Genomic DNA, 16,856 nt, shown 5'->3' with positions numbered 1-16,856 from the left:
ACACACATTTTATATTAATTTACATTTATATGCATGAGACAGTGGAAAGAATTCTGGGTTTGGATTGAAGAACCTGGTTTCAAATCCCAGGTCTGCTACTTACCCGTTTCATTATCTTGGGCAGTCATTTTAATTTTCTCAGTCTCAGTGTTCTCATCTGGAAGATGAAGCATTGGGAGATGATCTCTGGGGTCCTTTTAAAGCTCTAAATCTATGTTCCTATGATTGTGTTCTTTCTTCCTGTAAAATGTAATCTCCCTGAGGGCAGGGATATTCTATTTCTGTATCTCCAGTGTCTAGCACAGTGAATTTCTGGCATATATTAAGTGCCTAATAAATGCATGTTAAATGAATGAATCTAAAGTTTTCAATTCCCCTAGGCCTAGCACAGTAGGTCCTTGCCACCTGTGTGACTTAGAGCCAGTCACTTAATCTTTCTGGGCCTCAGTTTCCTCATTTTTAAAATGAAGGGATTGAGCTAGATGGCCTTCAACCCATCTAACTTCCATCCCTAAATCTATGATCTTTTGATTTTCCTTCCCTGGCTGTTTTAGTTGTACCATACTGCCTCAGTTGTACCATACTGCCTCTTGAGAACACTAACATATGATTGTAATGATAGAAGATAAAATTATGTTTATAGCCCTGACATCTAGACTGAAAGGAACTTGGCAATAGGTCAAGAAGAGGGCTCCAAGTTGATTTTTGACTGTATTTAATCCCTCTCCAAGACTGTACCAAGAGACTGATTTCCCCAAGCCCATAAAGTTGGATTGAAATTTATGGCCCTTCACTTAGGTCTTTCTCTGATATCTCATTGCCCCAGAGGCAGCCCTAGATTCCAGGTGTCTATGTCAGAAGAACACAGGCTCGTTTCCAACTGGAAAGCCTTTGAATAAGAGCCAGCCCAGGACTGTGTGTCTTTCTTCTGTGGGTCAGCCTGAATAAATGAGGAGAGGAGGCTTATCAGTACTTGCTGTACATTTGGACCAGAGTGACTCCAAAGAGTATCTTCTAAGGTGTGTGGTAGGGCTGTGGTTCCCGTGGGGAGAGGGTATCCAAATTGTTTAAGCATACTCACCAAGGACAGGGACTGTTTCATAGTTCATCTTTGTTCCTTACATATCACATTCTATTTCCCATTTCAATTCAACCCCAGTGGTGATATACGGGACGGTGTGGAAGGGATCTATGGGTTTCACTGGATCTCCAAAAGGGTCTTCCTTCTTCCATTCTTCAAAAAATGTTTTGTTGATGCCTTTTGTCTTTTTTAACAGCCATCAATTTCCCTCAATCCCCACCACCAACTAAATCTGCCCTTGTAATAAAAGAAAAGAATAAAAGAAAAAATCTATCATAGATACCTCATCTGACAAGATATACACTAACCTAGTGCCGGTGGTCCCCTGACCGTATCCCTTCTCTGGAAGGAACATGTTTCCTTATCTCTCTTTTCAGGACCTTATGGCCCTCTTATTATATGACTTAATTTTAAGGCAGAGCTGCTCAACTAACATTTCTTTAAAAAATATTTTATTGATTCATTTAAAAGAATGAATGCTATCACTTTCTAATAATCCTATTGCCATGGAGCTCCTCCTTTGTAACAAAGAACTATAATTGAGCAAAACTAACTATTTGTGGCAATGCATGAAGAGTGTAGGGCTCATTGTGTACCTATAGTCCACCACGTCTATACTGAGAAGAGGGAAGTGTGTTTTACCCTGAAGACGAGATTGGCTTTTGTGCTTATCTGAGTTCTGGTGTGGTAGAGTATTCTTTTCCTTTACATGACTGTGACCACTGTGTAAATTGTTCTCTTCATTCTGCCTACTTAGATCTGCATCTGAAACCAAGAGCCTTGGGAGTAGCAGTGCCCTACCAAAGAACCAGCCCTGCTTCCAGCCTAGCCACCATAGCCATAATTGAAGGGAGAAATCATTGTGAAGAGAGTACCTACCTTACCCATCACCATCAGCAACAACTACTGACCAACTGTCACCAACAGTCAGATAGGCACAGAAACTGTGGGAGTGGCAGCACCTATCTGACTGCTGGTCCTGTTTCCAGGCCAGCCTTCGAAGCCATCGTGTGGGGAAGAAACTCCTGTTGAGAGGACACTAGTATGCCTACCAACTGCCAACCAACTCCCAACCATGGGACAGGTAAGCCAGCCTGGCTGAAGCAGTAAACACCCTGAAGGAGAGACAGATGGCATCATGTGGCAGGTAAGTCAAATCGCCACCACCACCTTGACCACCATTTTGCCTCAGATGATGGGAAAATTTTGGACAATGATACTGTACCTTGTTCACCAACCTCCTTCCTAAATGACAAGACAGCATGGTAGCTACCCTGGAAAGAGTGCAGGATTTAGAATTGGAATATTTACCTCAATTATTTATAGCCTGCTTGGCCCTGGGTAAGTCACTTAACTTCCCTGGGCCTTAGTTTCCCTCATCTGTAAATAAAGGGGGACAGACTAAGTGAATTCTGTGGTCCTTCTCAGCTCTAAATTCATGTTCCTATATTAATTGTTATAACTGATTCCTATTTTTGGCTAATCCCTATGGAAAAGTTCTAATTTAATATGTTTCATTTCCCACCCAAGATGCTTTTCTGTCTAAGAGGCTCTGCCAAGAACTTACTGTGTGGCCTTGGGTGAGTTGCTTCTGCTGTCTGGGCCTTTTATCCTCCCTCTACAGTGAGAGGGAGAGGTGGATTAGATGTGATCCCCAAGGTCCTTTTAAGCTCTATGACCCATGGCCTCACTTCTCAGGAGCCCAGGGTCCTAAGGAATGCTAACTGTTGGATTTCCTGTAGTGATTGTATATCTTCCATATGCTTCAGGTGCATCTTTAAATGCATTATAAAAATATGTTTAACATGCTAAGATTTGAGGCCCTGAGCTCATTTCATTAGTAGAGTTGTAAACAGAAGTTTAAAAAGTCTATGAAAAGTATGTGAACCAGCAGCCTGCCTACACATGCAGCTGTCCAGGGAGGCTGGAACACTGGTCTGTTCTCATTGACCAAGAGCACCTGGTAGCCAGCCCTCTTTAAATAAACAAGATGGAAGCTTACAGATGACTTCTAGACTGGAGCCTTGGTCATGTGTGCATGGAACTAGAAAAGCTGTAATGTGGACAAGCCTATAGAAAGCCCCCAAGGTAACTTCCTTAAGACAGACTCCCCAGGCTGTGGCTTTGGAAGCAAAGGCTTTCTCAGTCCTCCGGGGCATTGGGAGTGGCTCATAGATCTAGAGCTGAAGTAACCTTAGAAGCCATCTGGTTTGTTCCTCTCATGTTAAAGAAACTGAGGCTGAGGGGGGTTAAATGATTTGCTGAAGGTCACATAGGTTGTCAATTGGACCCAGGTCTTTTGACCCTAGAGCCAGTATTGGCTAGTCTACTGGACAGAGAACTGGACTTGGAGTCAGTATAACTCAAGTTTAAATCTGACCTCAGGCCTTTACTAGCTGTATGACCCTGGGCAAGTCATTTGATCTCTGTCTGCCTCAGTTTCCTCATCTGTAAATGGGGATGATAATAATAACACCTATGTCCCAGGGTTGGTATGAATTTCCAATGAGGTAATATGTGTAAATATCCAACATCTTTGCAAACATTCAAACACTAGGCAGAGGCTAGTTATTACAGCTTTTAGTCCAAGATGCCTGGGAAGAACCATTTACTGGATGCTGTACTGCTGTGCCTTAGCAGGTTTTAGAGATACCACAGGGTAGAGGAAAGGCAATCGGCCATGGCCAAACCCTGGATGGGAGCTGAAGGTTCCTGCAGGCTCTTCCCTTCCACACATTTTTTTAATTTGGCACAGAGTTACACACAATTTTAGGCAAGTGCATTCTCTTCCAGAAAAAACTCTGCTAATGGGATTTGTCCCACCAGTAGCAAAGGAATTATGATTAGAATAAGGAGCTGAGGGAATGGGGATCTGGACAGATTGGACCACCTCCATAAACGACACTAGCTACATTCCCTTAGTGCTGGTCTCCATGTCTGGCAGGCCGCAGCTGCTGCCACCTGGAAATGTCTACTAGCTCTCTGGGGTAGTTTGACCCCCATTCTAAGGGATTGCTGGCTGTTCACCCAGCTTCAAGAAATGATTCAAGATCAGGGAATTCAGCTCTTGCTCCACCAAAGGAAACAATGGCTTTGCTGGGATGCTTGGTAACCTGCAATAAGAAGGAGGAGGAGGGTGGTCCAGGGTCCAGTTTCTTGCCTACTGTTTTTGTTGCTTCAAGGAAAAATGGACAACTTGTGAATGAAGACCTGAAATAAACCTCTTCCATGACTTTTAAAAATCTTACTGTTATTGGAGTCTACAGCTCCATCTGAAATTCCAAAGTGAGAAGAAGAATTTAAGATGAAAAGTAACACCCTTCCTCTGAATAAATTAAAAAAAGTGGAAAAATTAAGGGGAAAGATTTCAGGGCTGACATTGAACATTTAAGGATTTGTCCTTTGAAATCACAGCTGCGTAGTTCTGAAAACTTTTGTATCACTCAGTTCCACAGCAGTTGGTTCTGATCATCTCCTCTTCCTTTTGTAAAGAGAGCACCCTGGCTTCTTTCCACAGGCAAAAATGAAAACAAACAAAAAAGATGCATCGATTAAAGTTAGAATGTAAAACAGTCCTCTACTGTATCCCTGTCCACCCCCCAAGGTAAAGGCTATCTGAGATGAAAGGTGGGACCAACCCTAGGAATGAAACACAGGGCGAAATTCATTTCCACTTCTTTAAATATTTATTGAAATGACATAGAAAGGGTTAGCACTGTCTTTACTGGCCCTGCCTGCAATTCCTGGAATCCAACAGCCCTGGAATTCACTCAGCTCCTCAGTGAGGCTGCTGGAGCTTGCTAGAGAACTGTGTACTTTTCCCGTCTGTCTACACAAAATAGCTTTAAGTAGTCCAGCTCCGTGAATAAAATTGTGACGTTTACCCATGAGGGTCCCAGCACAGGCAAAATAACAGGAGCTGGTAAAGGTAGAAGAAACAATATGGGAAATCTTTCTCCCTGTTTTATTTAATACTTAGTCTAAGAAATTTGGCTTACATCTATCTGTATTCTGCCAACTCTTTAAAACATGAGTGACAATCACAGCCTTAAGTTATAAAATAAGGAGATATATAAGATGAGAATACATTTATTGTCTGAATAAAAAACTTAAGACAGCTAAAGAGTTATTAGGTTCTCAGGATTCCTGGAGTTATAAGGAAGGTATTCAAACCCCCACAACAAAATGATACACTGAGAGCCCAAATCTTGAGCATCTAAAGATGTACCCAAAACAGCTCATCCTTTTAAAGTCACTAAGGTCTTGGCCATTGCACTTAACTGGAGACAATCCAGCTGGGAGATACGGGGGCAGCAAGACCCTCATCTGGTTATGGGGATTTGTAAGCTGGGATGCATGTCTTACAGTCTTTTTAATTGTGAGCATGCTGAAATGCTGGAAAGAGATTCCCCCACTCGTTGGAATAAGAGTACAACACACTGCTGATTCCTTCCCTAAAATGATAGAAACCGCAGCTAATAAATAAAAGAGAAAAGGAGGCAGTGAAGAATAAACCTGGAGATTTAGCTTCTTGGTTGCTAAATGAAAATGTGGATCAAGGTTAGACTCAGGGCATGCTGAGGTTTTGTCGCCTCTCCCAACCAGAAGAAGGATCATGAGTGAAGAGTCTTTGGGGGAAAAAGTCTGATGACTTCCCGGCTTCCAGGTGATTTCTGAAACAAATGAAAACTGGACTGGTAGAAGTAGATCATCAGGCATGATCCCAAAGCACCTTCTGAAGTTACTGGAGGTCCATTAACAGTGCTTTTATAGCAGAAAACAATCTATAGCAACCACAACCACAAATACCATACAGATTGATACAGCTGCGACTTTTTCTTATTGTACCCCAGACTTACTTTTCAAAGGGAAATCCGAAGTATCAATTTGGGAGGGAAAAAGATGGGGAGAGAAGTGATGTCCCCATCACAGTGTTGAGAATCTCTTCACCTCCAGTGTGTGTTGCTGGAAGTTCCTTCTACACTTTGAGATAGTCATTTTTGAGTCTCCCTAACCGGGTGCCATGGCTTCGGATGGTTAGGGAGAGCAGCTCGTACTTATCCCTCAGCCCTGCAGAGACATCCAAGGTTTCCTTAAGCAGAGACCTGGTGTGAATCAGCATCCCCAAAAAGTCATCATTAAGCCTGCCCTCCTGCCTGCCCTCCTGATCCCGGCCCTGCTTAAACTTGCTCTCCAGCTCAGTGAGTGACTTGTCAGAGTTGGAGTAAGCATCGCCAATCTGATTGGATTCCCGGCGCAGGTATTTTCCGTAGCTTTCCTCTCCATCCAGGTCGTAGGAGATGCTCTTGCTGATGCCCTCCAGCACCCTGCCAGCATCTTCTACCTGTCGCCCCAGCACCGTGAACTCCTCCCGTAGGGTGAGGCTCAGCAAGCTGTTGGCCTGGCCTGTCTCTCCTTGGGGGCAGCGCCGGTGGTCACTCACACGGAAGAGCAGCTGACACTTCTCCGGGTCATCATTCTCTTCATAGTCCCCGTCCGGCACAAAGTAGTGATGCAGGGTTCCGTTGGACATCTCTGGGTAGAGGGGCCCATCAAAGTAGCCATGGCACAGGTGGCAGAGGAAAGTCATCCAGATATACCACAGCCCTGACATCCTGGAGGCTAAGGCTGGAGCTGGGGGAGAGAGGGCTAGTAGTGGTCGGAGGAGGACTGCCACGAGTGGAGCGAAATGAAGCAGCCCTCTTCCCTACCCCAGTCAATGCCCTGGCGAAGCAGCAAGCTTAGTCTGAGTCCCAGCCTCCTTACTGCAACCAGCCCCCAGACACTTAGGAGGCTTCATGTGGCTTCACCACAAAGTGCATCTCCTTTGCAGTTCTTGGGATTCACCCACAGATTTTCAGGCTACGCTCTTCCCACGTCCTTCCTTGGGAGACACCCCTCTCCCTGGCAGAAATTCAGCGTGCCTGCCTCCGTGGAAGGAGGGGATCCCCTTCCTCCAGTCGAGGACTCAGGTGGAGTCTGTTCTGGGGATTCCCTTTTCCCACTCGGGGACTGGTCCCTTCTTGCTAGGAGATGGAGTAGGCAGCTGAGCTGAAGGAAAGAAAACCAGGAAGAAAGGGAAGGACTTTTTCAATCAGATAGTCCTGTCTGGGTCTTTGGGCTGCTTGCTACTATTCCAACTCCTGGATTGGTAATGCGGAGCTTTTCCTCTGGCTAATGATATCCTTAGGATCTCCAGGCTCTCAAATTACAGCAGGGTTTCGTCACTTAGAAGCCAGGGAACAAGTTTGGAACGAATCCTTTTACCAGGTCTCCGTTATTAAAGCTACAGGGTCTCTTTTTCTTTATTTTTTTTTTAAACCAAATGTGAGTGAACGCCTCCAGTATAAAGTTTTAACTTGAAAACAGGGAAAGGCAGGACTTGGCAGCTAGTGAAGTCCGGAGGATTTTCCAATCCAAACCATGAGCTGGAGAAAACAGACTATCCCCGATGCTTTCCTTCCCTGCAGAAATCCTGCTTCTGCACTTAGTTGTCAGTTAGGTAGAACCGTCCCAACAATTCTATTTTTGCATTTGCACTTGAGTCTCTGGGACTCAGTGAGAAGGCAGGAGAAATGACAGATTGGATGAGAATTTTAGGATTAAAGGCAAAGGACACTACTACCCTTTAAAACATCAGCAAGAGAGGAGACACTTTGGCCTTAAATGCTGTTTAGTTTAAGAACAGAAGCTAGAGAAGGGAATCACACCCGGTTCCTGTGGAATATGGCAGTGGAGGTGTTTTTTTTTTTTAAGAAATTAGCCTAAGTCAAGCCCCAACATTTTTGTTCTGTTGCTCATGCCTGCTGTAGCCAAGTGAAGTACCACTTATCCTTCGAGGCCCAGCTTAAAATGCCACCTCTACCATGAAGCTTTCCTTGATCAACCTGGACAGAAGTAGTCTGAGGTTTTAGGATCAAAAGACCATAGGTTTACAACTAGAAGAAATTTTGAAACCATTTGATCCAACTCTCTCATTTTACACATGAGGAGATGAGGCCTAGAGAGGTTAAGTCATTTTTCCAAAGTCATATGGGCAGAAATGGAAGAGCCAGATTGGGATCCCAGGTCATCAGACTTCAAAACCAGCTTTCTCTGTACTATACCAAGCTGCCTGCTGTGTAGACAGCGCTTTGTGTTCTTTTTCTGCTTTTAATCAGCTTCTATTCTGCTCCTATGATCTCTATATAATTATAAATTTATATCTATGTATGTAATATAAGAAGCAGCTAGATGGCTCAGTGATTGGGTCTGGTGTCAGGAAGACCTGAGGTCAAATCCAGTGTGTCCCTGGGCAAGTCTCTTAACCTTTGTTTGCCTTTATCCACTGGGGAAAGAAATGGCAAACCATTCCGGTATCTTTGCCAAGAAAACCTCTCCATGGGGTCACAAAGAGTTGGTCATGAGTAAACAACTGGATAACAACAAATGTAGTGTAATTAGATGATTACTAGAAATATAATTAATTGGATGTTCATCTATATGTTCATCTACGCTTGAATGAGCTCCATTAGGGCAGGAGGTTGTATCTTTTTAATGTTAGAATCTTTCCTACTGTGGTGCTCTGCTTTGCTCTTGTAAATGCTAAAAATCATTTCATTCATTACTGCATAAAGTGGTGGGGATGGAAATCAAGAAGACCTAAGATCAAATTCTGTTTCAGACCGTTACTAGCTCTGGGACCTGGGACCTGGGACCAGTTTCCTCATCTGCAAATGAGAATAATAATGGTGCCTACCTTCCGAGGCTGTTGTGTGAGGATCAAATGAGATCATATTTGGGGGTAGCTAGGTGGTGCAGTGAGTAGAGCACCGGCCCTGGAGTCAGGAGGACCTGAGTTCAAATCTGGCCTCAGACACTTGACACACTTACTAGCTGTGTGACCTTGGGCAAGTCACTTAACCCCAATTGCCCTGCCTTCCCCCTGCAAAAAAAAAAGAGATCACATTTACAAAGTGCTTTGTAAACCTTAGAGTGATATATACATGTATGTGTTAGTATATCGTCGTCCTCGTCATCCTCGTCATCATCATCATTTTGCTATTATTTGCCTGGCACTTTGTAGGTAGTTTCCAAGTATAGAAATACACACGCACACAAATCCCTAAACAGAAAGAAAAACAAAAACAAAAAAGAAACAGCCCTCCCCCTTCAAGCAACTTACTTCCATCCTATTTGATATGGTCTATTGGTTGTTGACTTGAGATAAATTTGTTCTAGAAGAATATTTTTTAAAGGAGACTTCTAAAATCTGTCTCATTTGTTTAAAAGAAACAACAGCAACAGTGACAGGACTGTAAGAAAACCCAGCTTAAAATTTTAAATGACTTCGAATCTTTTACTGTAAAAGGAATTCCTGTTCAGAGACAGAATAGACTTGTGAATTCAGAGGTCCCTTCAACTCTGAAATTCTGGGCTTTTATGATTCTTTTAGCTCAACTTATAATTCACAACAGTCCCATAAAATCAGCTGAATTGTTGAGACAATCCCCATTTTACAGATGAGAATGCTAAGATACAAGAGACAAGTCATTGGCCCAAAGTCATGCAGTTCATTACTGGTGGTTAAAGCAGTTTCTGTTATGTAAACTATGGTGTCTCTGCTCATCTGACAAAGCTTCTAGATGAACATTCTTGAGAGAAGTTCCCTCCACGTTTTAATTTATACATCAGTCACGTGGTTATATTGTTCAAGCCGAAATCTGCCTGCTGATGGGCTGTCTTACTTCCTCTTCCACTCTGATATTTTTTGTGTCATGAAAAGCCCCCTAATGATTTTTGCTATTAGTTTCTTTTCTTGAACCTGAACACTTTTTGAACTCTGCCCATCAGTGCACTGTTCTAGGAACCATTCTTCACATTAATTTCTGTTTACTCTGATTGAGTATGTGTCTACATGACACCAAACACCTGGATGAAAAATGAAGAATCCAGGCAATCATTTGGACATTCTGCCTTCGTGATGCCAAACATCTGGATGTTTGGAAATGTCCAAATGATTGACGAAATTTTCCAGTTTTTAATCCAGATGTTCGGCATCAGGAAGACACAGTCCTCGGCTAGTTTATTGTGTGTTTATATCAGTCATAATGGTCTGCCATATTTTCCCAGGGCTTTGGGGAAGCAAACTGTATGCTTTCCTCCAATAGACCTGGCTGGGGGATTTAGAGACTTCAACCTTACTTCTCTGGGACTGTAACAAAGGCCATAGGCAATTGGCCTGTGTCAAAATGGAAGACACAAACCAAAGAGGGAAGGAGGAATTTTCTGTGATGCATTTTACCTAGGGACATAGACTTCCTCTCTATGAAATCTTCCCAGACTCACAAGATAATTGGGACCTCAAAAGTCCCTATACTGTAATAAATCCAAGATGCCTTGACCTAGAAGGGACTTCAAAAATCACCTATTCCAATGCTTTCATTTTTCTCATGGGAAAACTCAGTTGCAAAATACTGTGGGGGTGGAAAAGATGCTATGATCCTCATTGTTCAGATGTGGAAGTAAAAATGCAGAGAAGTGACATTACCCACGTTTGTACAGTAAACCATAGACAGAGCCAGGATTGGAACCCAGAACTTCCTAATTTAATATCCAATATACTTTTCATTATACCTAATTGCTCTGTATATTAATCAACAGGCAATCAACAAAATTTATAGAGTAATTACTGTGCGAGGTGTGGGTGAAACTTTTTTAAGAAATAAAAGCCCGTCTATTGAAACACAAAAAGAGAAGTAGGGTAAGGTAGTGAAAATAGAGTGCTGGATTAGAGGGCTCCCTAATCTAAAATTGAAACTTTTTTTTTTTTTTACTATCTGTGTGACTTTAAGCAGATCAATTTTCTACCTCAGTTTCCCTGAGGCCATTTTGAAGTCTGAGCTTCTGATGTAGCTAGCACATTGCTAATTGCATGTAATTATTTGTCTTCAGCAGGAGCTAATTCTGGTAACTTGAAGTGACGTGCTGAGTTTTTACCGTTTTCTTCTTGCTTATACAACATCAGTCAATAAAGTCAAGTTTCTTATGCCTAAATTACCAGTCTGTACTTTTTGGTGTTAATGATCTGGTCCTGAAATTACAGTCATAAATCTCTCCAGTCTACAAACAAATATGCCTGATGTGCTCATACGATCATTGCTTCTTTGTCCACATGGTATTGGTCGAAATCATGTGGATGTCGTCCCTGGAAGGATATTTGTTTTTACTCTTTATTTAAGCTGTTTCATAGGTTCCATCTGGACATTAACAGCTCTTGGTCACATTCAACAAATCCAATGATGCGTACCTATTGTTAGCTTTTACTATTACTCAGTGATGTCATATTTGCTTGTTCCAAATATATGTTTTTGTAATTTTGTAATGTGTTTATCAGGGGTTCTGAAAATATCTGCCAAGCCTCCTCCTCCTTTTTTGGAAAACCAGAAAGTATTACTATTTCTATTGCTGCCTTGGTGGGATGGGTTCTGTACTTTGTCTGCAATTCAATAAGCATCCCTTCAGCATCTACTGCGTCAGGTGATAGGGATACAAAAACAAGTCATCATGGTTTCTAAACTCAAGAAACCTTCCATCGGTGGGAGAAAATACAAATAAATGCAAGGTTGAAACAAAGTAATTTCTGGCATTTTCTTAACAACTGAACCAGGAGACCAAAGGGCACAAAGGAAGGTGAAGGAAGAATGTGATAGGGACACCAGAAGGAGTTGGGCTGATGTGGATAAGTGTGAGCAAGTCAGAAGTAATACCAAACCAACAAGAAGGATTCTTGAGGTGTATAGTTTACATCTTGGCCTCCTTGGGGAGGGGATGTGTGAGTTAAGAAGGGACAAGAAGTAAAGATTCCAACTGCTTAATAGGAAAGGGATAGGAAGAAAGACCAACTTTTTCCTTCCTGGGAAATCCTCTGATCTCTACTTTAAAATATAGCTAGAGTTAACAACTCAGATTGTTTTGGGTGTGTTTTCCTCAACCACAACAACAAATTGACCCAGTTTGGGAAGGTACAATCCATCTTCCCATAGGAACAGAGAACTAGAAATTTACTGAGCACTAGTCCAATTCATAAAAGGAAGAAAGTACAATCAGTTCTGCTCTAGTATTTGTCTATGTTCCAGTGCGATTGATATATTAGGGAACGTTTCGAGCAGAATACAAGTTCTCGGTTTGTTTTGACAGATTTCTTCCACAAGAAATAGTGAAAACACTAAAAATGATGCCGCGACAATAACTTGCAGCCTGCGACCCTTTCCATGCCCATTTCCATAAGCAAATTTCAGGTCTTTTTCAAGGTAAAGTGTCGTATTTATTGTATATCCTCTGCTGAACTATAGATGTAGGAGGGCTGGTCTACTCCTACCCTTTGCCCACATTCCACCATGGCTGCCCGCCCCAGACTGCCCCCAGTGAGACTCCACCCCCCCAGCCTAGCCCATGGAAACCCACTCTGAAACCTGAGGCTACTAACACTATTTATTGTAGCATTTATGTATTTCTTAACCACTTAACTAGTATATAACGGTGCTACTGTTTGCATCAGATTGCCATCTTGCTTTTTTGTCTGTCACTATCGGAGTTTTTGAGCCTTGTGCTCCTAACTCATCCCCCCATCCCCATAAGCCTGTGGTTTTTATTGCATCATTTTGCATAGTTAGGTACTTTTGTGGAATGTATATGTCATGTTATAGCGGTACTGACTATAATTGATTATAGCCAAAGTCTAGTTGTTCAGGAACCAAATGCCTAGGGGAAAAAAATCTCATTTAAGAGACTAGACTAGTAAAATGATAAATGAGACATTTACTTTAAACTTGAAGGAATTAAAAAACCCCAACATTTAGATTGTTTTTTCTCCTTTTGGGGGTGGGGTTAGGGGTTCCAGTAACTTGATGTCTTCTTATTTGTAAATAGACAAAATAATTTCTCATCAATAGCCTAGACATAATATTAATCTGTAAAAAGTTAAGAACCACAATTAAAAAGGTATTACCATACCAAAAAGTCAAAATCTCCATATTAGAGGGAACAATACACACACACACATATGTGTGTGTGTGTGTGTGTGTGTGTGTATGAGAGAGAGCGAGAGAGAGAGAGCTAGCAGAAGAAAAATCAAAATCCCATGAGAACAGGATGAAGCTGCCTACCAGAACTGTCCTGGAGATGATTTCATTCAGCCTAGAGAAGATGATCTACCAAGAGTAGTCATTATATCTAATAGCAAAATAGACTGTAAAAATTAGACCTGAATAACAACAGCAAGATACCCGTTTCCAGATCATTTTTATCTGAATTTCATCTAATTAGATGAGAACGAGCTAAAATACAACATTATGATAGCAATCACTTGGAAGTAATACTGATTCATAAATACTTAAGACAGAATTTTTTAAAGTTTGTCACCATGCCACAGACTCAAAATTGCCAAGTAATGTGGAGTGAACAGTTTTCAAAATACAGAGACCTAGCAGAACAGATTAAAACCTTATGGAAAAAGGACGAGGTAGAGGAGTTTATATGGCAGTACTCTTGTTCAGTGACAAAAAATCATTTTCTCCACCTGTATCATAATCTACAACATACTAAATATGACAGAATAATAACAATAGCACAGTGACATCCTCGGACTATTTCTATTTAAGGTCCATTAAAAAAAGAATAAGGGATTGGTTATTATGAGTCAATTATTTGTGTAAAATATTTAATGTATCTTTATGATATCACTCTGGTTCAGATCCTCATCACTTTTTGCTGAACTGCTGGAATAGCCTCCAAATTAATCTGATCGTATTCTTTTTTCCTCTCTAATCTATATTCTATTCAGATGAAAGCATACGTCTCTCTCAGGCTCAAAATCTTCAATGGCTCCCCACTGCCTACGACATAAAATAGAAATTCCTTAGTTTGGAATTTAAGACCCTCCCTAATGTGGTTCCTGTTTACCTGTCTAAATTTATTTCATACTTCACACAGTCTGCTTTTCAGCCATACTTGACCAGCTATCATTCTCAAATTTGATATTCTATTTGCTGCCTTTGAGCATTTAAATGAATAAACTGCTCCCCACAACTAGAATACATTCCTTTGTCATTGCCTCTGGGAATCCTTGGCTTCCTTCCAGGCTAAGCAGATGCTACCTTCTCAGTAAAGCTTTTCATGATGTGTCTCACCCCTCCTTCTACTTTTCTGCAATTTGTTCAGTACTCTTTTCTCCTCACCTTTCCTACTATTGTTCTGATTTGTGTATATGCCATGATTCCTCTTCTACCACCAGGGGAAGGGCAAGACTTAAACTATTGCACTGCAGTTTAGTGGGACTGGATTTAACTGCAAGACATTATAATAGGAACCATCTTGAAAGTGGAGCTGGTTATAATATGGCATTTGTACAGACAAATTTATGTGGGATATGCTTGTAATAGTGCTTTAATGTCACCGTTTATGGCATTGTTTCTTTGGGAAAATATATTCTAAATCCCAACCAAGGGATGCCCAAAACACCTAACTCTTTACTTGAACCTCCAACTTGTGTTCACTCCAACTTCTACATCAGAAGTGGGCCCAATAATATGAATAAAACTACCTGGATTTGAGCTCCTGTCTTGCAGGATGTGCAGGTAGTGGTGGTGATGGTGATATGGATTGTTGGAAATGGAAGCATTGCATAACAAAGTACCTGTCTATTGACTGGTCGATTGGCTATAGAGAGAGGTCAATCGTATGTAGAGATCATTTATAAGTCAAGTGCTCATTAATATATATTTCCTGCACTTGGGGTATCTTTATCTTAGTAGAGGAGGAATAAGAGCTATTTGTTGTTTTAATGTTTCACCAGCCTATGGAATACGTAATTTGAACTGATCACAGCTGCGTCTCCGGTGAGATACAGTGAGACTTCATTCAGATATCCTCAAATGATTCCACCTCTATTCGTCCATTTCTGATTACTATGAATATAAATGGAGAGAAAAGTAGACAAATTCAGTTCAAGGGGACTTTTGATCTTGACCTGTAACTAATCACTCTTCAATTACAACCTGTCAAACCCCAGCCCAGAATATAACAGAAACACATTCCCCTAGAGCACACTGGCCCTCATAAGCACCATCCAGTGTGCTGTTCCAATTGGACAGATTTTTCTAGGATACTTTCAGTATCTGTTACAGTTCATTTTACAGTTTCATATAGCATGGCAAAGCTGGCAACATGTAGTTATTAATTGCTTTGGTGATATTGTTACTATATCACAATTATCTCTTCCCAATTTTTTGGGTAGTTTTTACATAGAAAGTATACGAAGAGTAGTCACTATCCTAATATTATTCTTTTGTTCAGGGGTCTAGGACTATTGCCTTCTCTTACCAAAAGTGGTTTTTACCCTTGATTTTTAAATACAATAAAACTCTATTTTAAAATGTAAATAATTATTTTGGGGTTAGTAAAAATGCAGCTGCAAGCAGGATTTGGCACAGGCTGTAATTTCCTGACCCCTGTTTTGTGGATAAAAACACTTATTTTTGTAATTGAGTAAGAGCATTGGGATACAAGTCAATATTTTGTAGACTTGCTGAAAGCATCTTAGGGGCAGTTCCATTAGGAGACAGGACAAGAAGCATACCATGTACCTTGTCCTATCACTTTATGGTTTTAATGTCTTCTCCTTGATCTCTATGTTTTGAAACGTTTCTCTTCATTGAGGTAGTTAAGTGATGCAGTGGATGGAATATTGGATTTGGATCCAAAAAGACCTGAGTTCAAATCTTGCCTCAGATACTTATTAGCTGTGTGATCCTGGGCAAGTTCCTTAAATCCTGTCTGCCTCAGTTTCCTCATCTATAAAAGGGGGATAATAACACCAGCACCTACCTCCCAAGGTATTGTGAGGATAAACTAAGTTGATGTCTGTGTAATGCTTTGTAAACCTTAAAGCATTATATAAATGCTAACTACTGTTATTCCATTTAGCTTGGAGAGTAAGATTCTTTGGCATGGTGACATTTATTAAAAATGTTGTTCTTTTAATTATATGGTTCAACATTATTTATAATCAATTATTCTTATTGTTATTGCTGCTTTTTAAAATCTTGTTCTGATCTTAAGAGATGGAGTTCAGATAGAAATAGTCCCAGGCGAGGTATCTCTTCTGCTATTCTTTTTCTAGGCTTCATTTGCTGCAGCCTCGTATAGACGTGGATAGAATAACTGCTTTTTGTAATAATTTGGGCATAGGAATGTAAGTTCATCTTTTCTGTGACGCTGAAGGTATCTTCAAGTTTATTCTGGGAACTGACAGTACTGCAGAGATGATGCATCCTCAGTCCTATTCTGACTTCATTTTGATTTCTTCTACTAGGTCTCTGTGTTTTAAAAGTTTTTCATTTCATGTAACTTGGAGAAGGTGCGCTTCATATGTTTATCTATTTTAATATGGTTCTTTTATGTGTGTCAATATTATGTCTTGGTAATTAGAAACAGTATTTTTGTATGTGTGATGATAATATTAATGACAAAACTTATTTTTATTTGCTGAACGTCTGAGCTAGTAGAGAAATCAGACAAATGGAGTGGGAGGAGGGAGAGGAAACATTTTCCTAGTGGGTGGAGACGGAGCCTTAACGTTCTGAAAAGAGGGAACATTACCCAGAAAGTCACGGAGCTGTGATTGCAAAGGCTCTCATTTACATTAGCCACATGGTAGGAGGCCAGCTATAAGAACCTCAGAGTTCAAAAGCCTCTGGAAGAGACAGACATTCCACTGTCAAGTTAAAATCAGCAT

At 41.0% G+C, this 16,856-nt stretch overlaps 1 protein-coding gene across 1 annotated transcript; it reads right to left on the bottom strand.

The window, feature by feature from the left end:
• Window positions 1-4,757: 4,757 nt before the first annotated feature.
• On the bottom strand, window positions 4,758-7,231 carry FIBIN (fin bud initiation factor homolog). Its single transcript, XM_036764185.1, has one exon. The coding sequence runs from the start codon at window positions 6,693-6,695 to the stop codon at window positions 6,060-6,062; it is 636 nt and encodes a 211-aa protein (XP_036620080.1). The 5' UTR covers window positions 6,696-7,231; the 3' UTR covers window positions 4,758-6,059.
• Window positions 7,232-16,856: the final 9,625 nt, after the last annotated feature.

Source organism: Trichosurus vulpecula, chromosome 6 (assembly GCF_011100635.1).
Source record: "Trichosurus vulpecula isolate mTriVul1 chromosome 6, mTriVul1.pri, whole genome shotgun sequence".
In the NCBI taxonomy this organism is placed as follows: domain Eukaryota; kingdom Metazoa; phylum Chordata; class Mammalia; order Diprotodontia; family Phalangeridae; genus Trichosurus; species Trichosurus vulpecula.
The sequence above is the reverse complement of the archived record's forward strand: the minus strand, read 5'-3'. Positions and strand labels throughout refer to the sequence as shown.

What these genes read in the sequence shown, in the direction of transcription:
- FIBIN (XM_036764185.1), bottom strand. Translation starts at nt 6,695, where the DNA reads ATGTCAGGGCTGTGGTATATCTGGATGACTTTCCTCTGCCACCTGTGC.